General features: G+C 39.2%; 2 protein-coding genes across 11 annotated transcripts; one reads left to right on the top strand and one right to left on the bottom strand.

Annotated features, from left to right (window-relative positions):
* Nucleotides 1-310: 310 nt before the first annotated feature.
* On the top strand, nt 311-16,101 carry pdk4 (pyruvate dehydrogenase kinase, isozyme 4). The gene is made up of 11 exons (XM_053612696.1): nt 311-928; nt 2,786-2,927; nt 6,639-6,710; nt 7,497-7,681; nt 7,984-8,073; nt 9,503-9,580; nt 10,321-10,397; nt 11,012-11,110; nt 11,234-11,344; nt 11,673-11,786; nt 12,414-16,101. The coding sequence occupies exons 1-11, from the start codon at nt 811-813 to the stop codon at nt 12,585-12,587; spliced, it is 1,260 nt and encodes a 419-aa protein (XP_053468671.1). The 5' UTR covers nt 311-810; the 3' UTR covers nt 12,588-16,101.
* Nucleotides 16,102-16,643: 542 nt separating this feature from the next.
* Nucleotides 16,644-24,827, bottom strand: asb4 (ankyrin repeat and SOCS box containing 4). 10 transcript variants are annotated; one of them, XR_008384543.1, is made up of 8 exons: nt 24,246-24,711; nt 22,852-23,151; nt 21,827-22,317; nt 21,602-21,715; nt 20,818-20,929; nt 18,535-20,300; nt 18,135-18,246; nt 16,647-17,995 (listed from the first exon to the last, which is right to left on the bottom strand). XR_008384543.1 is itself a non-coding variant. In XM_053612698.1 (6 exons), exons 1-6 carry the CDS (start codon nt 24,382-24,384, stop codon nt 20,284-20,286), a joined length of 1,173 nt encoding a protein of 390 aa, XP_053468673.1. In that variant the 5' UTR covers nt 24,385-24,711; the 3' UTR covers nt 16,644-20,283. The 10 variants fall into 10 exon arrangements, 4 of the variants coding, with proteins under 4 accessions (XP_053468673.1, XP_053468674.1, XP_053468672.1 ...); XR_008384544.1 differs by having other exon boundaries at nt 16,675-17,995; nt 20,227-20,300; nt 24,246-24,712; XR_008384539.1 differs by having other exon boundaries at nt 16,645-17,595; nt 17,786-20,300.
* Between the last annotated feature and the right edge of the window lie 1,437 nt (nt 24,828-26,264).

Here is a 26,264-nt window from a genome sequence, read left to right as displayed (position 1 = left end):
AGAGGGAATAACAGTCCTTAGTGAGAAACCACTGAACCTCTCAATCGAACACTTTACCTTTGAAAAATAAACAGAGATAGGGCTATATACACTATCTAACTGTCCACACAAAGATTTCACCAAAGCATGTGATATCGGTAATAGAAAGTGTCGGAAGGGTAAAACGACAGGCCTTATTTTTGATGTTATTTATGTTTTTTTTGTAATGACGGAGCCGCGCATTCCCACCACATAACCTTTGCTCTAATTCGCAAGTGCGCATGCGCGGTGTAGCGGTCAGCATGTTTTCATAGATCGTGAAGACAAAAAAAAACACACACATCTCCAGAACAGGGAAACCTCTATAACTAGTCAGATCACAAACGGTCCGGGTTAGATATGCATTTAATTCAGGCTTTAATTATAGAAACGTGAAGCAAGGGGGACTTCAGAGAAGACCCTTCCTTCCAACAGCTGGCCAGTGGAGGAAAGCAATGTCAAACTGAACAAAAACACTTGGAGAAAAGGAGACAGCAGAAGGAGCAGCTCAGCTCTGTGGACTTGTTACTGAAGGTGGTGTGAGCAGCACCGATGCTGGAGAGCAGACTCGAAACTCTGCCTTCATTTCTATGGCTAAGAAGCTGCGAATAACTTTGCACAGGACCACCGCTTTACTGTTATTGACATTATAGTGGTTATGTGGCGATGCTAATCGCAGGTTAGCCTTTTTCCCCCACCACAAACGGTGTTAACTCGCGAGCGAGCGAGCGCGCGCTGCTCATAGCGAAGAAGTCATTTCAAGTTCACCTGGATTTTGACTTCGGGTTCAAAATGAAATTCGCTCATATTTTGCTGAAGAACACTTCGAGGTTTAACATACCGAAGCAAGTGGACAGATTTTCTAAATTCTCGCCTTCGCCACTTTCAATGAAACAGTTCATAGACTTCGGTAAGTTGTTTCACACATTAAATCAAACGCTCGAGACTGCGAGCTCTAAATAATAATAACGATCGCTCGCGCGTTGCTTTTGCCGTGCACAATGAGGAGGAAACAAGGCGAACGTGACATCCGGCATACCGTGTTTATTTGAAGTGCGACGCGGTCACGTGTCTAGATTCGGTATCGCTCTTGTGCGCGCGTGAAAATGATATTTTTCTTATTAGAAATGAGTTCAGCGTTTGTTCTCTCAAGGACATGAGAGCGTTTGCCCTCTGACCTTTTGACACGTTTGAAGGCAGCACGTGCCCTTATCAGAGAAAACACTCTTCAGTGTCAGGGTGTTGTGTAAAGATTTGAAAATTTGGATTTTTTTTTTTCCCGTGTAGCATTTTCAATATTAAATTTTTACCGACAATTATTCTTGTCAATTTTATGGACAAGATGTTGGAATGTTAAGCTTACTTAAAATTATTTTTAAATTTCCATTTCATCGAATTTAGACTCACCAGGGGGAAACCTGATCATTTTGTGGATGTAGCATTGAATAAATTAGAATTTTATTCATGAAATTTGAAATGCATTGTGCCACCAAAAGTTGAAGTTGAATTTTGTACTTCTCTGGTTCCGCCTTATACACAATACTGATATCAGGGCTCTTGGGATCGGCCAATACCCGATTCTGATCCGAAACGGTCATGCTGTTACTGATCAAATCTGTTGTGCGTTGGGAAGAATTGCTACCTTACAGCTCCAGGGTCCCTTGTTCAATTGTCAGCTTGGGCTGCTGTCTGTGTGGAAGTTTGTATGCTTCCCTGTGTCCATTTGGGTTTTCCTCCATGTTCTCTGGTTTCCTCCCACCTCCTATAACATGCCACTAGGTGGATTGGCTATTCGAATTTGCCCCGTGGTGTGAGAATGTATGTGCAGGTTATTCGGCAATGGGCTGCTGGCACATCTGGGGTACATTCTCACCTCAGGATAGACTCCAGGTGAGCGACAGAAACGGCTACAGAAGATAAATGACTGTTGTGTTCTTTGTTCAAAGTGTGTCATGTCAGTCAACACTTTTTCTACACTATATGGCCAAACTTTGTAGACACCTGACCATCACACTCATATATGGGCCTTCCCTAAATTGCTGCCACAAAAGCTTTAAGCACACATTTGTCTAGGAAGTCTTTGTATGTTGCAGCATTAAGATTTCCTTCACTGGATCTAAGAGGCCCAAACCTGTTCCAGTATGACAATGTGTAATCCCTGTGCGCAAAGCGAGCTCCATGAAGACTCCAGGGCTCCTCAGCTAACATAGTGAGAGTGGTTGATGGGCAGATCCCAACAGCCACTCTCCAAAATCTAGTGGAAAGCCTTCCCAGAAGAGTGGAATCAAATTAGATATCAATCCAGCATCTTAGACTAGGATAGGTGCTGATATAATACTAAATATCAAACTATCTCATCTCTACTCTTTGGGCATTGTATGCTGAAGCTTAATATACCTCGGTATTGAGAGTGCCACAATGACAGCACTGTTGAATTCTCAAGGTGTTGATTAATAAGTAGCATGGTGCACGCACCAAGTCTAATAAGACTAGTCTAAGTCTAATAACATTTTTAAAAAATATGCTAATTAACAAAGAAAAGTATGTATAATTGCCGATATGGTGTTTTCTATGAATAAAGCATTTTTGGAAGGAGTCTCCAGTGTAAGACCTTTGCAATAGTAACAGGTAAGGCTGGATCTTTAAGTTTATATCACGGTAATATCTTCAGGAGAAAGGACATTGTGTTTTGCATATTCTCCAATCCACGCTACATTTTTGTGTACAGCATTGTGTAACCTACTCATGTTTCTTTTTGTTTTCTCAGGCTCAGCCAATGCCTGTGAGAAGACTTCCTTCATATTCCTCCGTCAGGAGCTTCCAGTCAGACTGGCCAACATCATGAAGGAGATCGACCTGCTCCCTGACAAGCTCATCGGGACGCCATCTGTGCAGCTGCTGCACACTTGGTAAGGTCACCTGTTTTCGTGGCTCTCAGGTGCCCACGAATGAAGTGAAATCAGCTGGAGGCCTGCAGCATTGTGCACGTGATTAGGTCCAGTTGCAGAAGGCTGTCCATTAACCGTCTTGTTTGGAGGCTTTAATTTAATCTCAAGACATAACCGTGTGACCTACATGAAATGAAGTTCTGTCAGAGATTTACGTGCTCAGGTTTTATCATCAATATTTCATCACTTATATGTGGTGGTCTGGGAAAACTTGTGGGGACATCTCTGTTATTTTTCTGCCAGTAATATACTTTGACATATGCTTTAAGAAGCAAATATATTTTACTAAAATAAGGAGAAACAAATATTTAGGTTACTTATAACCTTGTCTAAGCTATCTTTCAGCAAAGATCGAATGCAGAAGAAAATACAGTCAGTCTGCCTAAATATGTCTAAAACCATGCTAGCTGTGTAAATTCCTCACATGGTGAATGTCAAGTTTCGATCAAGTTGTTGCACAGCTATGCACCAAGAAATAGATATAAGCCTAATAAATTCAGTTTGTAATCAGATACCAGCTCTCAAACTCACACTTTCACACTCTGTACAGATGACGCCGAACAAAGATTTTAAAATGTTTTAACCTTAATCAAATGAAGACCAGAAATTTAGGCGACAGAACGAAACGGACTGTACTTGAGATACACGCGAAAATAAAGACGTTTTTAATTTTCAGAACTGTACTAGAAAATGTCCATCTTTGACCATGTGAGGAGTATTCCCAGGCTGCCATACAATCAATAATGGAAATGAGAATGTTTTGTGGAAGTGAGCATTTTCTTATATTTCTTATAATCCCATTCATCTCTGAATTCATTTTCATTAGTTATTTAACCCACATAAACAAAGTTAGTCGACTGCTAAGGAACTGAAAGCTTATTCAGCAGTAGGTTTGAAGACTGCGGTAGCACTTTGATCACGTTAATACACACGGCGGAACTACACGAAACAACCATATGGTCGCATCAGAGACATTGCAGAGCAATGCCATTTACCTCTCTATAGTTTGATGTACTAGATACAATAGAGATTTGGATTGGAGCATGATAGAATACAAAAAGTAGGGAATATTAGGAATGGTAATTGCAGGCAACATGTTTGACTGAAAGCAAAATGACTTGTGTGTGTGATATTAACATGACGTCTCGGTACTTGCGATTTTCATGTGTTTATGAAGCCTTTCTTTACACCAGGCTGCCTCAACACTTCAGTACAAGTTTATATGATTTTTTTTGCTGTCGGTTATGAATCAGAAAGATGCACCGTGGTGGCCTAGTGTAAGTTTTAATTGCATGAAAATAATTTTCTGTGAAAGACACCAACTTTGAACTTAATCCAACAGAATATCTGGCTAGTAATAAACTCATAAGATCTCTCATTGTTCAGGTTTCTGTTGCAAAAGAGTAGGCTCCCCGAGGTTGTAGATACTAAGTGCATCTCGAAGCATTTTAGTTAATGCTGACTCCTTAAAATAGTGTGTGTTTTGTGCAACCGTGAAGTCAGGATGTAAAGGGTCAAAGAACATGTTCTCAGTGCAGAATGTCAATATTCAGCTTTTATATTATGTTAATGTCTTTAAACTTAGATTGTCAAACTGCATATTAGGCCTGCTTGTGTGCAGATTTATTTATTTATTTATTTATTTATTGCTTATCTTTGTTAGAGATGAAGTTCAATGCTCCAGGGCTTGTTTTACCTCGTGTGGCCTCTTTATGGATTACTGAGCTGCTTAAACCTTGGACCTGGGTTTACTCTAGGTTGAGCGTTTTACGTCACACTGAAGGGGCTGATGTAGATACGGATTCATCTTCTGAAAAGTCGAATGGTGTGGACACTGGGATGTTATTAACCAGATGTCACAACATACAACTTAGATTTTGATTTTAAGTTTAGATTCATGTAACATATTGAAAATGCAAAGGAATCTTCCTAGTGTTTACTGGCTCAAAAACCCGGCCTCTAAGCACTGGAATCTTTGATGACAGACTACTCAATAATTGTTGATATTTTAATTAAAACAAACCAGTTATGAAGACGCAATTACAGCATAGTTTTCTGCTGGATTCTGGGACATAGTGTTATCTTTGGCAATGAACAAGCAGACATGGCTGCAAAAAATCCCTCACAGAAGCACAGAAAGCAAAATCCTACCTTCAGATCTTAAGCCAACCAGTATATATTCGACAAATGGCAAGCGGCGAGGGAGCTAGGGAAATAGCACATTATTTGAAATAAACCCGGTAGTTGGGAAAATACGAACCTACCCTTTTAAGAGTAGATCGTGATCAAGTGGCGTACACAAGGTGCCGTGTAGGCCACACCAGACTGACCAATGGGCATTCACTGAAGGAGGAAGAACCACCAAAATGCCAATATTGTAACACTCCCTTGGCCATAAAACACGTTTTTTATTCTGCCCAATTTTTTATGTCATGAGACAACACTTTTTATCAGGACAAACTTTGAAAGACTTGTTTTGTAAGATGGGCCCAGGAAAACGTTTACAATTTTTATCACAAGCAAATTTAAAGAACCTTTTATAGAGCCTTGTTGTACAGAAAATGTCTGAAGTTTTTCCAAGTGTTGAATGAAATGTCCATCTGCGGACCCCCTAGTGCTCTATACCATCTCACAAATATTGGCCACTGTGGGCTGCTGTCTGATTTATTTATTTATTTATTTATTTATTTATTTATTTATTTATTTTCTTACAAACTAATCATGGTATTTTAATTTGACTCCCTTCATATCTTCATACCAGCATGATTATGGGAGGTTGGAGGAAAGAAGAAAGAAACCTGCATGACATGGGATAAACATGTGAAACTCCACACAGACAGACTCAGGATTGAATCCCTAATCTTTATTCATTTATTTATTTATTTATTTATTTATTTATTTACTTTGTACAAGTTTTCATGAACGTGGACTTCTTCACGCAATCCACAGCACTAGCAAGGACATTATCATGTTGCGATGTTTTCACAGACAGAGGGACAGTAAAGTTCTGCTGTACGTTGACCAGTGTTGAGTACCACATGTCTTACGCAGATAGAAACCATGACTGGAATTTACTGTAACTATAATAAGCCATAGCTTAAGCTGCCTTCTCACCAGCCAGATAGAATTCACCAGCAAAACCTTCAACAGAGGGTACTATAATGTTGCTTACATAACTCCAGTGAGTACACTTTAATTATAGATGTTCCTTCGCTAATTAAGCACAACGTCTGCTCGGAAACATAAAAGGCCCACTCTGATTACATGCATTCGGATCAAAAACTTTCACATCTAATGTGCAGCATGGTACCTAGAAACATTTAACCACTGAACCTGAATGTTAAACAAGTTAGATCCTCCGTGTACTCTGGTTTCCTCACATCCCCTAAAAGCAAGAGCCCTATGAATGTTTGTGCATGGTGTCCAGATACACCCAGTGTTCCCGGGATAGTCTCCGGATAAACCACCACCGTGACCACTATAAAGTGCTTACTGAAGATAAATGAATATTTTAATGCTTTTAAAATGACACATTCTCACGCACGCGTGTGCGCACACACACACACACACACACACACACAACTTTGAATTACAGATTGGTGTAATTTGTATCGTTTGTTTCCTTTCAGGATTCAGTGCACTCTCACTAATCAGATATTCTTCTGAAACCAGGTATACACAGAGTCTGATGGAGCTTGTGGACTTCCTGGAAAAGGATCCTGAAGACAAAAATGTTTTGGGAAAGTGAGTTTGTTTATTTTCTAAATGGTGTTAATAGGACTGTGGGTGCTTTCACACCTATTAGTCCGTTTGCTTGTTGAGCCTCAGTTATAGTGAAATCAGTACCTTTGGTTCGTTTGCTATTTGGTTTTGGCTTGGTTTCACTCATTACACATAATTAAATGAACCAACCAAAAGCAAACAACAACAACAAAAAAAACATTGGATGAGAGGCATGTAAGGCTGAAAATGTATTCCTATTCTGTTTTCCTTATTTGGTCATAAATACGGTGATAGAAAAAGCTAAACACACCTTTGCCAAGTGTACGTAGAAATCACACCCATCACCCACCTTCAGAGAACACAGATTTTCGGTTTAATCTAAATAACCACTTTTAAATGTTTTGTGTATCATATCCAGCGTATTTTTTTTCTCTTTTTGTTCATCAGTCCAAACTCTCACAGTTCTACAGCTCGGTCCTTTGGCTTAGTTTGCACCTTGCAGCTCGGTTTAGCCCTTTCACGGCTACAAAAATGCCGCAACCCAAAATCCGAGGCACGTAGGGTCGATTCAGGGTAGAATCACTTCCTCACTCCAATTGAACCACGATTTCACTTGGGTCTCTTTCAGACTATCTCATACTGGTTATTTTGATCCACACTTGAGTGTGATTGCTGTGTTCTCACCTGTACAAACAAACCGCACCAGTGAGCAGAACGCATGAGGGTTCATGCGAAAGCACCCTGTGATGCACTGTGACAGTTTGATTCTGCTCTACTAGTGCTTTAACAGTTTACATGCTCAAACAGGTTCACAGAGACTCTGATCAACGTGAGGAACAGACACAATAATGTGGTTCCTACAATGGCGCAGGGAGTGCTGGAGTACAAGGAGGCTTTTGGTGTGGATCCAGTGACCAATCAGAATGTCCAGTATTTCCTAGACCGCTTCTACACGAGTCGTATCTCGACACGTATGCTTATGAACCAGCATAGTGAGTATTTGAGATGAGCTTCCGATCTCCACTCTGTGCTCTTTAAGAGTCTTCATTTTCCATACACTGTAGTTCTAACCCATTGAAAACTATACATATGCAACTAAACAGTACTGAGCTCTTAGATATAGTTAAAATAATGACCATTTCTTGCATTTAGAGCTCTGTCTATGGATTTTAGGAGGCACACATGGCCCTAACCCACTCTTTTATTGTACTTTGCTCTGTACTGGTTTAGATAGAACGTGTAAATATTAAAGGCCTTGTCAACAACACACATGAAATTGTTTGTTTACTTACAGCACTGATCTTCAGCGGGAGCACAAACCCAGCTCACCCAAAGCATATCGGCAGTATCGACCCAAACTGTGATGTAGTGGAGGTGGTAAAAGGTAATGAGCCATATTCTGCAGTAAAATCATAAACATGAGCTCCATGCTTATGTTACGTGCTATAAAGAAGAGAGCAGTTCATAGAGATTATTTAGGTATGAAGTCTAAATGTTGAAGTGCCTGTTAAAGAGTAGTAGATAAGATCTTCTAGTACATAGATGACTACAAAGGTTTGCACACAAGTCTTTTTTACAATTTATGCCAAAAAAAAAAAACCCAACACCTTAAATATTAGATGTAGGTGTCCTGCAGAAAGACAACAATCCAGAACAAAATGTAATAAAAAAAAATACATAATGATTAATAATTAATTGATTTGCTTGTATTTCCTCATTTGTGAGTCGCTTTGGATAAAAGCGTCTGCTAAATGAATAAATGTAAACGATTGATTGATTAAAATTGTACTAAAATGTTACAAATGAAATTGCAGAACATAAGAGAGACAAACGACAAAAACAAACATCAGAGAAAAATTATATTTAAATTATATTATTATTTATATATATGATCTATTCTATGTCCTAAATATGAATATTGAAATGGTAAAAATGAAAAGTAGCTGTCCTGCAAAAAAGAAAACGATTCTGAACATCCAAAACAAAAAAATGTGTGTGTGTGTGTGTGTGTGTGTGTGTGTGTATATATATATATTTAATACAAAACAAGTTCTATTTTTCAGTTTATGTCCAAAAATATCAATGCTAAAATGTAAAAAAAAATGAAATGTGGATGTCCTGTAAAAAGACAACAGTCCAAAACATAAGAAAGAAAATGTGATGTGTGTATATATATGTGTGTATATATATATATATATATATATATATATATATATATATATATATATATATATACACACACACACACACACAAATTTATTTTAATACAAAAAAAAAATTTATTTAATTTAATGTTGTCCAAACAACATTAATAACACACTATTTAAAATTGAAATGTGGCTGAAGAATAAAAAAAAAGAAACTAATTTTTGCATATTCAGAACAGGTAATGCAGGCAGTGGCTCAGGTGGTAGAGCGGGTTGTCCACTAATCGTAGGGTTGGCAGTTTGATCTCCGGCCCACATGCCGAAGTGTCCTTGGGCAAGACACTGAACCCCAAGATGCTCCTGAAGGCAGGCTAGTGCCTTGTATATGAGCTCTGCTGTCATTGGTGTGTGAGTGTGTATGTGGATGGGTGAAAACAGAAACAGTGTAAAGCGCTATATAAATGCAGACCATTCACCATTTGTTTGTTTCACACTGTTATTGTCTTTCCATCCACTGTTTGTCCATTTTCTTACTGGTGATAATGAAGAAACACTGCTGTAAGTTAAATAGAATCATCATCTTCATTTTGTCCTTAGGATATTGCAAACGTTTGCATGTTTTTAAACGTTAAAGTATTTTTATGTTTTCTTCCTCTGTCACTGCAGACGCGTACGAGAGCTCCAGGATGCTTTGTGATCAGTATTACCTGATGTCTCCAGAAGTGGAGATCAAACAAGTGAACTGTAAGCGAGACCTTTCTCTCCATCTAAACTTTCCATTCAGACTTTCTTTCTGTGTCCTGTGCATGATGAGTTCTCACAGGTTGGCATGGACTGAGTAATAATAATAATAATAATAATAATAATAATAATAATAATAATAATACCTTGTTTAGTAAACATGGTTTCTATTTGACAAACCCTCAACACAGAACTGCACAGACAGTGAGGGTGTATATATGGGGCGTTTTCTCTTACCACATTACTTATGGCACGTTGTATGGGATTGTTTTTCCTGCTTATGAAGTTTTAGCTGTGTTCTGATGTGAGATCTGTTTCGTGCTGCTTTTTTTTTCTCGCCGCCTTGATTATTATCCTTCTGTATTTCATTTCTTCAGGTTATTGATACGAGCCATAATGTTTTACTCACCGCCATGCAGTTTGATAAGAAAAGCCATAATAACCTTTGCTCTGTGTGTACTGAGAAATAATTCAATCTGCCTTTAGTAGAGTTCAGCCTTCATGCCCTAGTTCTGCAGAATAAACAGCAAGAGTATTTTAGAGAAGGCTGAGGCCCAAAGGGCACTAGCATTGCTGCATATAGGTTCCAATTTAGACGCCATACATAAGTTATGATTAAGTGCAGAGGAAGAGACACCTCTCCTTTTGTGTACAACTTAGAATAAATGCAGTACAGACAAGTGTGCATATAGCGGTCATATTGTTTTTGACTACATTTTCTTCCTGGTTTTATTTTTTTGCAGCTAAAAACCCCAACGAGCCTGTTAATATTGTCTATGTGCCATCTCATCTTTATCACATGCTCTTTGAGCTCTTTAAGGTACAGTAATTTATTTATTTTTTTATTTTTAATATTCAGTATTTGAGAAAGAATGCTCCCTGGGAGAAAAATCAAAGAGTCAATTTTGTGGTTTTAGTACAGTATCATTCACTAGCAATCAAATTAGTTGCTTACATTTTACACAGCGTCCCAACTTTTTTGGAATTAATTTGGAATTTGGAAAAATTTGACTGAAAGGACCAAAATAACGGTGAATTTCGTTAGTTATTTTATATACGGGTCGTTAGAGCTAGAATTCTGCTCTAAATCATACACCGAGATAAAGTAGTGCGATAAGATTACATTTATTTGTATGAATTATAATAAATAGCTATGAGCGAGAGACAGAAAAATTGCGCGATATGATAATGAAACTGTGAGTTTAACTACTCTATGCAACTGTATGTTACTATGGTTACGATTGTTTATAGGCAGCACATTAATTTAAAAACGGTGATTAATCTGACTGGAGCTACCTGTGCATTCAACGGTTTCAGCCAATCAGAATCGAGTATTCAGACAGACCATGGTATAAATTACTTTAGTGAACCCAACCAATGTTTAAGCATGTATACTTTTTACACCATTAAATCCTTTCCAATCTGCTTTACCAGAATGCAATGAGAGCGACTGTAGAAACCCATGAGAACAGCAAGTATCTTCCACCAATTAAAGTTCGAGTTTCTCTTGGACATGAAGACCTGACCATAAAGGTAAGTTTCCCCCTCACTGTTCAGCTTGGTGTGATCGAGCACAAGGGAATTGAATATTGCTGTAAGTAATTACATCATTTGTAGTCATGCTTTGAAACAAACCTGACTGTTCTATAATTGTAGATGTCAGACAGAGGAGGAGGCGTGCCCCTGAGGAAGATTGAGCGTCTTTTTAGTTATATGTATTCTACAGCACCGAGCCCTGTGATTGACAATGCCCGCAACGCACCACTGGTGAGACGGAGCTGCTTTGTTTCATTGCATTTGAATGCTAGAGAAGTTCTACAGCTGCGTGCAAAAGTTTTCATAAGACAAACTTCGTCACATGGGTTAGCTGAGAAATCAGTTCATCGCAAATCATTTTCATTCTCCTGACCAGCTTTAACTGCAACGGTTAAAGTGTACATGCAGCAGAGTCATGTTTTTCCTAAACTGGCTCTGAATGTAAACTGTGTGTTTAATAGACATGGGTTGTAATTTAGCAGAGTTACATTCGGCTCAGTCAGTCATTTACTCTGGGTTTAATGTCTGTGTGTGTGTGTGTGTGTGTGTGTGTGCGCAGGCTGGCTTCGGTTATGGCCTTCCCATCTCACGCCTCTACGCCAGGTACTTCCAGGGAGACCTCCAGCTCTACTCGATGGAGGGATACGGCACATCAGCCGTCATTTACTTTAAGGTACGTCGTAATTACGTACATTCAAACATTTGAGGTATGAAGCTAAACTCTTACTAATAATGTACTAACATAATATGTGTAAATTAAATGTACACAAATATCTCTATTTGTCTGTTGTTGTTTTTTTTGTTGTTGGTTTTTTTTTTGCTCGTTTGTTTGTTTTCTGTGAGGGGAAAAAAAAAAAGTTGAACCCTGACCTGAAGTAAGCTTTTTTTTTTGGAGATCTTTTTGAGTACAGCAGTCGTGTTTCCTACATGTGTATACATGGCTGTTGAAAGAAAGCGCACACTGGTGAATAGAACCAAAAAAAATGTATAGATGGAGAGTTAAGGTCAGAGATATTGCCTGGAAATGATATTGTTGTATTTTTAAAGTGAAAATCCTTTGAGGATTATATATAGAGAGGGCATTTTGCTTTATAAAGAGTTACTGTAAGAAAAGTCTAAAGCTCAAGCTCCTTTTATTTTCCACTGGTTATGAGGCAGAAACATATCGATTGATCTGCTGATTAGGATGGTGTGACAAGAATCCAGATGAAAATAGTTTGCAATGGTGCCTAGTTTTATGAAAATAAACTTGATTGATAAATCAAGTATCTTTGTCTGTCCTGCTCTACGTGGTTTCCAGGCGTTATCTTCTGAATCTGTGGAGAGACTGCCGGTTTTCAACAAGTCAGCCTTAAGACATTACCAGACGAGCATCGAGGCAGACGACTGGAGCATCCCGAGCAGTGAACCCAAGAAACTGGGAAAGTATGATTACAGTGTGCCAGACGTGAGAACTGAGAGCAGGGTGAAATGATGGAATATTATAGGATAAATCTTGCGGGACTAGCAAAATTGGTTATATCCTTTTCATTTATTTTCATTTCAGTCTCAGAACTGTTGGCTTCGTATTACAGCGTTAAAAGGGCATTTGTATTAAACTTCACCTTATGCTTCACTTTATTCATGTATTTTCAGTATATAAGCTAATTTCCTTTAAAATATGAATTCAGTGTAATGAACAGTTGCATAAAGTGAATGAAGGCTGCATAAAGATGTTATTTAAAAAATGTCTCTCCGCCCTGTTAATGTGGGATATATATTCACGTAGGACAATAGTCAGAATTATGACTCATATGATATGAAAATCATTTGTAGTGCAAACTCCGTTTAAGGTCGGTCCAAGTTGATCCTGTGTACATGTCTAACTCCCCCCAAAAGGAACAACAGAAATAACATCATAATATTTGCTAACCATGAGACAGGGATATTTCCTAGACCCAGAGGAAGCCCACTTACGAATATGAGTCACAGAAAAAAGTTTAAATGTTAAACACATTACTTTTATTTATTTTTTTATAAAGTGTACGTTAACTCGATCAGAATCAAAGGCTCTCAACGCCGTGAACCAGTCTTCACCTGAATTAATCTAATTAGTGGGAAAAAAAAAAATTGGACATTCAATTTAATGTGTATTTCATCCAATGATCAAAGTGCTGTTAATTGAACAGTAAGATGCAGCTGATGGGAACTACTGCAAAATCTTGCAGATTATAAGAATATTTCCTTATATATATTATGATTATGAAAATCAGAATGGTTGGCAAGTATGCAAGTAGAAAATAGTCAAAGTAATGCAAATGACTGTGAGGAAAAATGCATGTCGTTTGTCCTGTAATAGGAAATGATCGCGCTGTGTGTAGTGGTAGGCTATATTGTGATTAAAATGATACACGTGCTTTTAGGTTTTGTTTAACACTCCATTTCAGCTGCGTTCACATTACAAGGTTAAAGTGGATAATTCCAGTTGGCTTTTGCTTGGCAGATCCTTTTTTGTTGTTGTTGTTTCCATATACCTGTGAGCGGGAAATATTTTCTACAGTCTAATCAGCAAACATGCACCCAAAATCCAACTTTTTCCAGTCGGATCCAAGTCACATTTGGCATGGTTTGATCGCTCAAACCGGATTTCATTAAGGTTTTTCCTGCTGTCCTTTCTTGACCACACATTCCTACCAGTCATAGTGCAGCTCCCAGGTCTCACTTAACTCTAATGCTGGCAGTAACATCAATAACGAACGTGACATACACCACCTTTTCAGTTTGTAGTTGTCTGTGCCAGATCTATTCAAATGCATGAATGGGATAATGTAAGACATAATCTCCATGTTGTAAGCTTTCTTACTAGCCAACTTTTGCCTACGCTACTCTGTGTATACACTGTTACTATTACAACCAATATTATCATGCAAGAAAAAGCAGCTCTAAAGAAACCAGCAGTCCAGAAATAACAAATCCAGTCTACACTTTAGTATTCCAGTGCTTCATCTTGGGGGAAAAACATGGATGTCAAGACCAAGTTCATATTTGTATAGCTAAATATTGAATTTGATAAAAAAAAAAACCTATTAAGGTGCACAATTAGCAATGAGAAATGACGTATAATATTTTTTGCTCATAAAATCGTGACATCACATGTGTCACATGTGACTTTCCAGAGTTGAATGAATGCTCCATTTACACTTTTCCATATCTGAGGTTGGGTTTTTTCGAGTTCCGAGTACTATGGGTTACAGCATAATTTGCCCTTCTGTGCGAATACAAAAATTCTTTCTAGATCAGTCGTAGGTACATTTCTGATACACACTCATACATCCTTGATTTTCTTTTTTACATTACACTTTACTGCTGGTTCCTCTTTTTGGCCGTTTAAAAAAAAAAAAAAAAAAAAAAAAAAAAAAAACTTATAGCTGACCAGCCTTTTGCAAACCTCCAGGGCAAATCATTTTTGCGTTGAAGGTTTCTGTTGCTACTTTATTTATTTCATTGCTACTGCACTGGCATATTGTGTCACAGATATGTATTTTTCCACGATGTACGTTTTCCATGCACAGGACGTTCATTCTGAAAATGTGCAGATGCATCTAGTTTTTCATCTAGTCTTTTCACGCTAATGACAGATACGCATCGCTTAGAAACATGAATATGAATCGTAGAGGTAGAGAGATCAGATCTGAGCTGATCGGAGAAACTTGGAATTGAGCAATGAATCTTGTAATGTGAACGTAGCCTTGCTGTGAATGTGACTTGTGTAACTTCCATGAGTAGCGTACATTGTCGTTTGAGAAGGCATGATGAATGCTATATACAGTATGTATGCAATGTAAAAACAGATGGAGTCAGAATAACAGTATATCAGTCCCGCCAGGATTTCGAGATGTATTCAGAGGAGCTTGCAAAAGTCATCACAAAATCTTGAAATCCTGTACAGACTGGTATATGGACAATATGTTTGCATTGACCAGCACGCTGAAAAAAGCTTTTCTTTATTTTTTTTAATGTCCTAATGGTGAAAAAATGAGCAGTCACAGGGCGGAAACATGCCGTATAGGGGCCTGGCCTAATATGATCAATATTTATATTGCTGCTGTTTGCAGAGAAAAGATGCAACAACATACAGTAAGTGTCTTTAAACGTAGTGGCTGATGCATCGCAATGTACGGTCACTGTGGCCAAACTCTGTACATACCTTAACATTTTAATTTACCTGGTGTTGAAACCTGATTCCTTTCTTTAAACAATGGATAACTTTCTATGTCCTTTTGACTAAACTTGTGAATTTTAACACTGTATCACTGTATCGCACGGTCCCAATATTGTCTTCTCTTTCGTATGGATTTTAATCATAAATAACATGTCGTTTTTAATCGCATGACCTCAGGATAAAGAAAATTATGCCGTGCTTTTTATTTCTTTGAATTTCAAGAGTGATGCGTATGTGTATCCAAAACTGGATTATACTGTATACTGTAGAAAACATTGGGACACTAGTCATTTCAAGGCAACTACAGAGGCAATAGCTGATTTTTTTCAAATGCTGTAATCACTTGGTCATGTTGGTGGGAAGCGTGTTGTTTTGCTTTGTATTTACGTGCCACTGCTCAGTTGATTTGTCATGCTCCGTGTTTTTCTTTTTGTACAGAGTAGATGCCGTCAGCATCAGACGCCGGTTTCTTTTTGCACACCACAGTGTGTCATTACTTTTACCTCATCAGCTCTATTTATAGTCATGTGAACGTGAAACGGGGCATGAACCGTCACCGTCACTGTCACAACCAATCACCAGTAGGATTACTTCCTGTTTTGTAAACCACTCAAACCGCATTTTGCACATGCGGTGCTTTTTTTTTTAGTTAAGTAGCATTTTTCCACTGAATATATTAAATCATACAATAAAAAAAAAAATGTTATTGTGAATTCTTATTTCTGTTTTAAAAGTCCAAAGAATGTATATGCATTAAATTGATATGGATTACCTGTAGGAGGTGAAATCAGTGGTTGAATTGGTTGATGTGAAACATGACTTTCAATCCGTGGGCTTTTCTCACCTCCAGCAGCTTCTGCTTTATACTTTGCCTGCACCGCTGATGAAACCTCTTGTTTCACTGGATGTCACTGGTGAAGGCTACAGGATGACAAACGCAAATAAAATGCAATGTGCATGGAAATACATCAGCAATAGTCTCTAACTGCACACGTAGCAAGGTAGATGTGTATGATATAAAGGCCTATACATGCACCCAGTGTTTAAAAAGCCCAACAACACTCCAGTGCCTGATACAGCCATACCAGCACGACGCACTACCATTTCAACGTCACTGTTGTGCTGAGAAAATCCACCACCCAAATAGTTTCTGCTCCGAGGTAATCTTTTAGGGGTCTCTTTTAGAAGTACAGGGCAGAGGGGCACTGAAACAACATACAGTCAGTGATTCTATACGTGCACTCCACATACACATACAGTGATTTGCATAAGTATTCACCTTGCCCCTGAACTTTCATAGAATGTTTGTGTTACACCTTGAAACTGAAATGGACATAATTTGGATTATATGTCATGCATCTAAACAAAATTGCCAATATTCGATTCAATTCAGTTTTATTTGTATAGCGCTTTGTACAATAGACATTGTCTCAAAGCAGCTTTACAGAAATATCAACACGGTATACAGATATTACAGGTGCGAATTTATCCCGACTGAGCGAGCCACTGAGTGGCGACGGTGGCGAGGAAAAACTCCATAAGATGTTTTAAGAGGAAGAAACCTTGAGAGGAACCCGACTCGGAAGGGAACCCGTCCTCATCTGGGTAACAACGGATAGTGTGAAAAAGTTCATTATGGATTCATATGAAGTCTGTTTGGCCTTAGGAGCAGCCGTAGTCCCAGCAGTCGGGAATTGGAGTAGATGAGAGCTCCATCCAGAGGCAGGACATCCGAAACGGATCAGGCAGGTCCGGAGAGCAGAGAGGATCAGGATCTCTAGTATCTCCATAAAATCGTGTGTGGCTCGGCAGAAGGAGAGAGGGAGAGAAAAGACTGTTAGGACTGTGCTTAGCATAATAGAAAGTCTAGTCAGGGTAGGCTTGAGTAAACAAATACGTTTTAAGCCTAGACTTAAACACTGAGACTGTGTCCGAGTCCCGAACACTAATTGGAAGACTGTTCCATAACTGTGGGGCTCTATAAGAGAAAGATCTTCCCCCTGCTGTAGCCTTCACTGTTCGAGGTACCGTCAGATAGCCTGCATCTTTTGATCTAAGTAGGCGTGGCGGATCATAGAAAACCAAAAGGTCGCTTAGATACTGTGACACGAGACCGTTTAGTTCTTTATAGGTTAATAATAGTATTTTATAATCAATGCAAGATTTCACTGGGAGCCAACGCAGTGCGGATAAGATCGGGGGGATGTGAACGTATCTTCTGGTTCTAGTTAGGACTCTAGCAGCTGCATTCTGGACTAACTGGAGTTTGTTTATGTTCCTACTGGAACGTCCAGACAGTAAGGCATTACAGTAATCTAGTCTAGAGGTGACGAATGCATGAACTAGTATTTCTGCATCATGTAGTGACAATATATTTCTTATCTTAGAAATATTTCTGAGATGAAAGAAGGCTATCCTAGTAATATTATCTACATGAGCATCAAATGATAGGCTGGAGTCAATAATCACACCTAGGTCTTTAACTGCTGTACATGTTGAAACAGAAAGTCCATCCAGAGTAACCATGTGATCAGAAAGATTACTTCTAGCTACACGTGATCCTAATAATAGTATTTCTGTCTTATCAGAATTAAGTAAAAGGAAGTTAGTTAACATCCAACGTCTAATGTCCTTTACACAATCCTCAACCTTACTAAGCTTCTGTCTGTCCTCTGGCTTCACTGAAACATACAACTGTGTATCATCAGCATAACAGTGGAAGCTAATTCCATGCTTACGAATAATTTGACCTAGGGGTAGCATATATAAAGTAAAAAGCAGTGGGCCTAAAACAGAACCCTGTGGAACTCCAAATTTAACCTCGTTATGCGTGGAGAAGTCTTCATTTACATCTACGAACTGATAGCGATCGGTCAGATAAGACCTGAGCCAGGAGAGGACTGTTCCCTTAATGCCAACAACATTTTCTAATCTGTCAAGGAGAATAGTGTGATCTATAGTATCAAAAGCTGCACTAAGGTCGAGTAACACAAGCAGCGAGACACAACCCTGATCAGAGGCCAGTAGTAGGTCGTTTACCACTTTAACTAACGCTGTCTCTGTGCAGGTCTAAATCCGGACTGATACATTTCATGAATGTTATTCCTATCTAAGTACGAGCATAACTGCTTTGCTACAACCTTTTCTAAGATCTTAGAGAGGAAGGGGAGATTTGATATTGGTCTATAGCTGGACAGTTGAGAGGGGCAATAGTAATTACTTGTTATGATATTGTATTATTATCCATCCATCCATCTTCTGTACCGCTGATCATTCAGGGTCATGGGGAACCTGGAGCCTACCCCAGGGAGCATGGGGCATAGGGTGGGGTACACCCTGGACGGGGTGCCAATACGATCACACACACATTTACACACCCAGTCATACACTACGGACATGCCAATCAGCCTACCATGCATGTCTGTAGACTGGGGGAGGAAACTGGAGTACCTGGAGGAAACCCCTGCAGCACAGGGAGGACATGCAAACTCCACACACACAGAGCAGCGGCGGGAATCGAACCACCAACCCTGGTGGCGTGAGGCGAATGTGCTAACCACTAAGCCACTGTGCACCCTTTATTATTATTATTATTATTATTATTATTATTATTATTATTATTATTATTATTAGCTAGAGAAAGGAAAACATTGTAAACAACCTGGAGTTGTTTTTCCTGGTTTGTTCTCTTTTTTATCCACACAATGTTTTTGCTAACTAAATAATAGTTTTAGCAGGCTAGATCTTTTTACAACATGAAGTATGTAGCTGTTTTTTTGGAACCCAATGCTGACACTACTTTGTCCAGAACTTTGTCCTGGACTTGTTTTGACAGTTCCCTTGTCTTCATGATGCTGTTTGTTTGGAGTTTGTTCCCTAACAAACTCTGGTTCTTTCCAGGAACAGGTGTGCGTATATTGAAATCATATGACACTTGAATGGTGGCACCAGAACTGTTTAAGGGTTTCACAGCAGTGGGGGTGAATATTTATGCAATCACAACTTTTCCTTTAATTTATTTGTAGATAACTATATTGTTTGTCCATCACTTCAGTTTTATGGGCTGTTTTGTGTAGATTCATGTCCTAATCCCAATTGTGCCCATTTCTAAATTGTAACACTACAAAATCTGGAAATGTTCAAGGGGGTTAATACTTAAGCAAAGCACTGCAGCTTCTCTGAAATCTTTGTGTGCTACTTGCCAGTTTTTTTTCCTACTGATATTAATGGTACCAGTGTTAAGTGTTTGCTCTAAAACTTTTTGCTGCATCATCCTTCCACATATCCTTCCCCTCTATTCCTGTTTCAGAAGCAGAGCTGGCTTTTTGGCATGGTGCCAGTGTGTAGTCCTGGAGTTCAGCCACATGCCTACAACACTCCATTCTCTTTTTCCTTCGCTTCTCCTGCCGTACACATCATGAACACTCCTGTGGCCACACCACAATCTCATTTAGCAAACACAGCTCTGTTTCTGGAATCACTCCCTGACCTTTCACTTAGTAACGCCGAGCTGCCGTTTTGAAAGACGCCATCATCTCTGATTAAATGTTTATGTAGGGGCAAGAGCATGCACGCGGTTGAGTATTTATAGATTTCATACTGGGAATTTGTTCTGATGCAGGGGTCTATGACATGATGGTTACAAGGTTTTTTGGGGGGTTTTTTTTTTGCTCTGAATGGAAAGAGGGATGCGCACTTCCAGATGACACTGTATGGGAGATTGATTACACTTTCCTCTAAGCTCACTCACAAACACACCCAGAACTCTGACCTCTGAGCAGTGAGAGTCAGCAGCAGGAGGTGACACAAGTTTACATGAATAACAGGATCAGCTCGGAGTAAATGGTTGATCAAAATCCTTGGGTAAAGGCTTTCTGAGGTCAGTGGCAGCCTGAGTGGTGGTTAAACTTACCTAGCTTACGACGTCTTCATTTATGAATGTATTTTATCCTTCAATATCGCATCGTTCTCAATTCTTTAACTTCTCTGAAGGGGATTGAGAGAGTTCAAAAGGATTAGTGCTTAAATAGAGGCGTTTAAAACACCTTGTCATTCTGCTGCCAACTACAACGCTCTGTTGGCATCGTGCCTCGTGTTTATCCTCTTATTTTAAACAAAACTCTCTCAGATATTATTAGCTCCCTGAAAGTTATACTGTAATCTGATGGCTCATAACTGTTTTTGAAAATCACATGAATGTAGAATGGGATTTTTATCATTTTGGAGGCAGTTTGCGAAGACAAATGTCATATTTATCACTGACGCTCTCAAACTTTTAGTTATTTATTTTTTTCCATTTGGAACATTTCACTGATAAATATCCTGCCTTTTAAAGGAATAATTTAAAAGTGAATCGAACGATAATGTTTTAATGTCTGAACATTTCATTATCAGAATATAATGATATTATATTTGAGCCAATACAGTCACTGGTGTATGATTCCCACAGGTTCTAGCAGTATGTATTGTTTGATTGCCGTAGGAAGTGGGAGTTGCTTAATGCCTGATTCACAGGAGCAGCACATTGCCGTGCGAATGGCAAATCTGGCCAGGTGTTGCAGAGAACGCGGAGTCTTGCAGGCAGCAAACAGTGAGTCATAAAACATCCTGTGTTCCTTAATGAAAGAAGGAGAAAAATGTAAGGTTCATAACTGATAAAGAATATACCGTACAGTATATGTAGATAATAAATGCATAAGCGGTCTGTTCAATGCGTCATGGTGTAATGCTCACGTTCAAGCAGCTAGGTTGGTCAGACAATTATGTTTGTAGTTCAAATATTAGTACGTACCCACTTTATCAGTGTTATTTATTATATATTTGGAAAGTTAACAGGTTCAGCTTTCAAAACAGCTTAGAAAACTTTTATAAATAGCAAATCCTCTGTTCGACCTTTAAGGGCTCTCCCACAAGGACAAACCATAAAATGCTTTCGAGTGAAAGATGGAGCCTTTTTTTCAGTGGAGTAAATAAAACAATATTCTACACTCAAGGTCTTTTCACACTTGTCCCAAATACCTGAGTGTGTACCCTCAGTTTTCAGACAAATTTCCTTCCAATTTGCAAAATTATCTACTAAACTACAATCACATTATCCGATGCCCAAACCAGGAAGTGGAATACTGTCACTAACGGTACAGTTCACACCCGAGTTCACTTGAAATGTTTAGGTGGACCAGATATCAGTTGCCTTGATGTACTTGCGAACAGATGTACTTAACTCTCAGCACAAAGGATTGGTTCAGAAAGATACCCAATTCCAAACACTTTAGGCCTCAGTGACACACCTTGTATGTTTTCTTAGGAATCGCATCCCTCCATTGTGGTGTACTCACGAGATGCCCATAGGAATTTACCATCACCTCAACTGTCCTAGGGTCATCATGGTAAATCTCCAACACCTGATTAATAGAAATGATAAAAGTGTTAGTCTCAAGCAAATAAAAAAAACACTAGACATTTTTCAGTGGTAAATTTGCAATGGTGCTGTAACCAAACTGTGTAACTTGTACCTTGTAGAACTGATTTGGGTAGACTCTGACTGCTCCGTAGTTAAGCAGGAGCTGGAGGCAGCGATATGGTTCACAGTAAGGCCGCATCCGCGTCATATTTAGTGTGTACTGAAGGGCTGGACTACCGCTCATGTCCGTGATCTTGGGATCGGCCCCAGCATCGAGCAGAATCTGCATCAGTGTATGGTCGCAGTTCCATGAGGCTTTGTGCAGCGCTGTTTTTTTATCTCCATCCTGGAGGTTTGGGTTGGCCCCATAGTCCAGCAGTATGTGGCACACAAGATGGTGCTGTTCGCTGTAAGTCTGCACACGAGCATCCATAGCCCAGAATGCAGCGGTGATCAAAGGGGTCTTCATATGGGCATTGAATGCATTCACATCAGCACCATGTGCAATGTAAAGGCCAACCAGCTCAGAGACACCAAGTTGTGCGGCTGTGTGTAGTGGAGTGTCTTTATCGTTGTTCTGGCTCGGCTTGTTCACGTCTGCTCCTGTAGAAAAAAACGGCTGTGATGTGAATCAACCTACACGTTTTGGCCATTTTACTATATATGCTTGGCATAACGGTCACTTTGTGTGTGTACAATTCATGACTGTAGGCCATTTGTTGCTATGTACAATTTGTCAGCCCACCTTTGCTCTGTTCAAGGGTGTAAAAAGACCACTATGGGACCACCACTAACCAGATATTACCAGAGGCCCAACCATCCCAGTGCACCAAATTCTAGTGTACACTAGTTATACTTGTTTTGTTTTGTTTTTTCAAAAATCATAAATTGTTCAGTTGAAAACTATTGACATTTAATTTAAAAACTAAAGAAAATTTAAAAACAGATCAAGGCCACTTGGACTTAGAAACCCGAAGGCAACAGCCCAATCGGCTCTATAGTTAATGCATCGGTGGTGGTGGTCTGTTCTAAGTGATATCACTATTCAAAGGTTTTCCATTAACTATTAAACAAATTATGCGCCTTAACATGAATCTGGACTTTTGGACATTCTGTGAGTGCTGGTTATTTTCAGACCTTTGAGGATCAGCTGTCTGGCGCAGTCCACTGACTCCTGCGTTGTGCAGTAATGCAGTGGGGTGTGTCCACTCAGGGACAGGCTGTCGACATTAGCTCCCCAGTTGAGCAGCAGAGCCACGCAGTCAGCATGAGACACTGCACAAGCAACATGCAGTGGTGTTTTCCCATTGGGCTTCCTGTTCACTGCCGCCCCCCTCTGCAGAAGCACTAAGGCACTTTCTATCGCATTGTGCATCATGCATATGTGAATGCCCATCGCCCATGAGGACTCCGGTTTAAAGTTATGTAGCCAGTAACCTGGGGTCAATAAGGCATTAAATAAAACACATAAAATGTTAGGGATTTCCTAACCTCAGAACACTGTAAGAGTGTTTGGTGCTAGGAATAGTTAACAGAGATATGCTACAGTGTTAAAAATAGGGGTTTAGAACATTTGACTACTGAGATTGATGAGAAACTGTGAAATATGTCCTTGACCCCAGTCTAATTATCAGCAGAGGAAAAATTTCAGAAGAAACTCAAATTTACAAAAAATATTTCTTCTCCAGTTTTGCAGTGCATGTAGAAAAACCTAATAATTAATGAAAGCGTCTCATCATCAATTATCATGCTGCAAAAATGCACGTTGGACTCAGCACACACTCAACATTTCGAGTTTTTCAGTCATCTCAGATATGAAATATCTATGAAAATGAGCAAAAGTATATAAAAAGTAATGTGTATCACGCTAATAACGATAGCTGTTGTGGGATCTATTTTAACCCACAGTCACAAGTAATTATATATTAATTACACTCTGTAAGAGCAGCAGCACTTATAATTCAGTTTTGGAATGAAATTTTCTAAGTTATTAGGTGAAAAATGTACTTCCAATGTATGATGATATCATGCCGTTTGATGGTCATACGCTTTTGTTACGTCCATCAATCAGACTAGATACCTTAGTCTCTTTGGTTGAAAGCCAAACTCGGACACAAAGATGTACTGCCTGTCTGACTACATATGAAGTCACGGAGTAACTCAGAGTGACACCTGTACTGTTCATTTCATTTAGAAGAACTCATTATAAATCCTGGAGATTCTGCTTGCCTTAAGGTTTTTACTGCAAATGTAATGAAAACATTATCATTTCCAGTTGCTTAGCGACAGTATTCTGACTTTTTGGGGGGTTTTTTTCCCATTTATTTCCACCATAAGACATTGTTCATGACCATATTGCATATTTTCTATTGTTGAAAATGTTTAGAAAATAACTATGCTCAGTCCCTGACTCGGAAAGTGAGGCCAAACGGAAAACACTGGAATGGTGTTGAGTTACAGCGCTGTGCCGCCATCTTGTGGCAGGGCTCATTCACTGCTCGTCAGTTCCACAGTAAAACGCCAGAAGTTACCTTGTTTATAGGACGCCAGGACACTTCTTCGGTCTTCCACTTCGAACACGGTGTCTATATCTAGGTTACTGGTGCGGAGGATTTCGTCCACCTCGGCGGCATCGTTGCGCTGCAGCGCGGAAAGAAACCTACACATCATGAACGCCACACGTTACTGTTTACATGTGTACCAGAGCAAAATCACCTCAGGCCTGAACGTCACAACACGGATTCAGAATCAGCATCATTCGGATTCTGATCCTGTGTTGTGGCATTCGGACCGAATGGGATTTAATGCCAAGTAGGCTATGTTTACACACACAAGGACGTTGTCTTGGCGACAGGAGCTTCCAAGTGCAGATAAAAAGAGAATATCACACAATATATATATAAAAAAAATAAAATAAGCAATCAAATTAAATATAATATAATACAATACAACACTGTAAAGCAAGGGCGTAGGTTTGGTCTCAATATTGGTAGGGATACCCACCCACTCGGGAATAAAAAGGGACTGTTTAATGTTGGCAACCAACTGGTTTATTAAAATTTAACATCTATATTTACATTTAAATACAAATTATACAAAGCAACAGATCAAAGACTAAAAGAAAGCTGATTTGAGTTTCTGCCTGTAGGTCGGTATTGGGTGAACTAGACAACACGTCTAACAAAACGTCTGAGTAGTCACAAGCAGAGAAAATGTTGTCTGGTGTGTGTTGCCTAGTGTTCAGAAGTTAGTCTCCGGTCAAACTGATAGGAAAATAATTAGGAAAAAGATGACTAGGATGTTGGATCCGGTTTACCACATGCAGATCTCCTTTTATTTCTATTACTCTTACATACACCGCTTCACATCCTGTTCACCGGCTCCCCCTAGAGACTATATACAGGAACTGTCTAACACATGCTAGAATGAACCATCTACATTCAAACAACTTGAATATTCAAATTATTAAACACGTAGCCTAACAAACTAACAAAAACAGTAAAAGAATCGGAGAGCTCCACACCAAGGCGGCCATCTTGTTTTCCTTACTTTCCTTACTTAACACGCACGAGAATGAACAACAGGATTAATGGTGCACTGGAGTGCAAAAGTTTACACGTCTCTAGTTACAAAAAGTGTAAATGCGCTCTTATTTGACACTTCTGCGCGTTTATTTAGTAAGTGGTTCCACAACTAGGATGTCATTTTGTATGCCCGTGATATCATATTTACATGTAGGCAGTATGTAAAGGTAACAGACGATCTACACACAGGTAAAATGTTCTTCGCAACCTAGGAGCTTTTTGTCAGATTCCATAAATAACCTACAACTTTAATAATGATCTACTAGATTTATACTCAGCAAAAATAGAAACGTCCCTTTTTCAGGAGACTGTATTTTAAAGGTAATTTTGTAAAATTCATATAAGCTTTACAGATCTTTATTGGAAAGGGTTTAAACGATGTTTTTCATGCTTGTTCAATGAGCCATAAACAATTACTGCACATGCTCCTGTGGAACAGTCCTTAAGACACGAACAGTTTACAGGCGGTAGGCGATTAAAGGTCACAGTTATAATAACTTCGGACACTAAAGAGACCTTTCTACTGACTCTGAAAAACACCAGAAGAAAGATGTCTAGGGTTCCTGCTCACCTGCGTGAACATGCCATAGACCTGCCGCAGGGAGGCATGAGGACTGCAGATGTGTCCAGAGCAATAAACTGCGATGTCTGTAATGTAAGACTCCTGAGACCTGCTACAGGGAGACAGGAAGGACAGCTGATCATCCTTGCAGTGGAAAATGACATGTAACCGTGTGTCCCCCCAAGACGTGATGGAGAACCTGCAAATGCCTTGGTGGAAGAGTGGAGTAACATCTCACAGCAAGAACTGACCAATCTGGTGCAGACCATGAGGATGAGATGCACTGTAGTACTTAAAGCAGATACTGACTGTTACTTTTGATATCGACCCCCACTTTGTTCAGGGACTCATTATTCCATTATTTCTGTTCGTCAAATGTCTGAAAGTTGTTCAGTTTATGTCTC

This window comes from Ictalurus furcatus, chromosome 24 (assembly GCF_023375685.1).
Source record: "Ictalurus furcatus strain D&B chromosome 24, Billie_1.0, whole genome shotgun sequence".
Taxonomy (NCBI): Eukaryota; Metazoa; Chordata; class Actinopteri; order Siluriformes; family Ictaluridae; genus Ictalurus; species Ictalurus furcatus.
Note: the sequence above shows the minus strand (reverse complement) of the source record. Positions and strands in the feature narration are given on the sequence as shown.

Bases quoted from the DNA above. Each gene is read 5' to 3' on its own strand.
- pdk4 (XM_053612696.1), top strand. From the start codon at position 811: ATGAAATTCGCTCATATTTTGCTGAAGAACACTTCGAGGTTTAACATA. The intron at 2,928-6,638 runs GTAAGGTCACCT...TTCTGAAACCAG, and splicing joins GTGCAGCTGCTGCACACTTG to GTATACACAGAGTCTGATGG. The intron at 7,682-7,983 runs GTGAGTATTTGA...GTTTACTTACAG, and splicing joins TATGCTTATGAACCAGCATA to CACTGATCTTCAGCGGGAGC.
- asb4 (XM_053612697.1), bottom strand. From the start codon at position 24,384: ATGATGTGTAGGTTTCTTTCCGCGCTGCAGCGCAACGATGCCGCCGAG. The intron at 23,152-24,245 runs GTAACTTCTGGC...TATTGACCCCAG, and splicing joins CCTGGCGTCCTATAAACAAG to GTTACTGGCTACATAACTTT. The intron at 21,716-21,826 runs GTACAAGTTACA...TCTATTAATCAG, and splicing joins ACCCAAATCAGTTCTACAAG to GTGTTGGAGATTTACCATGA.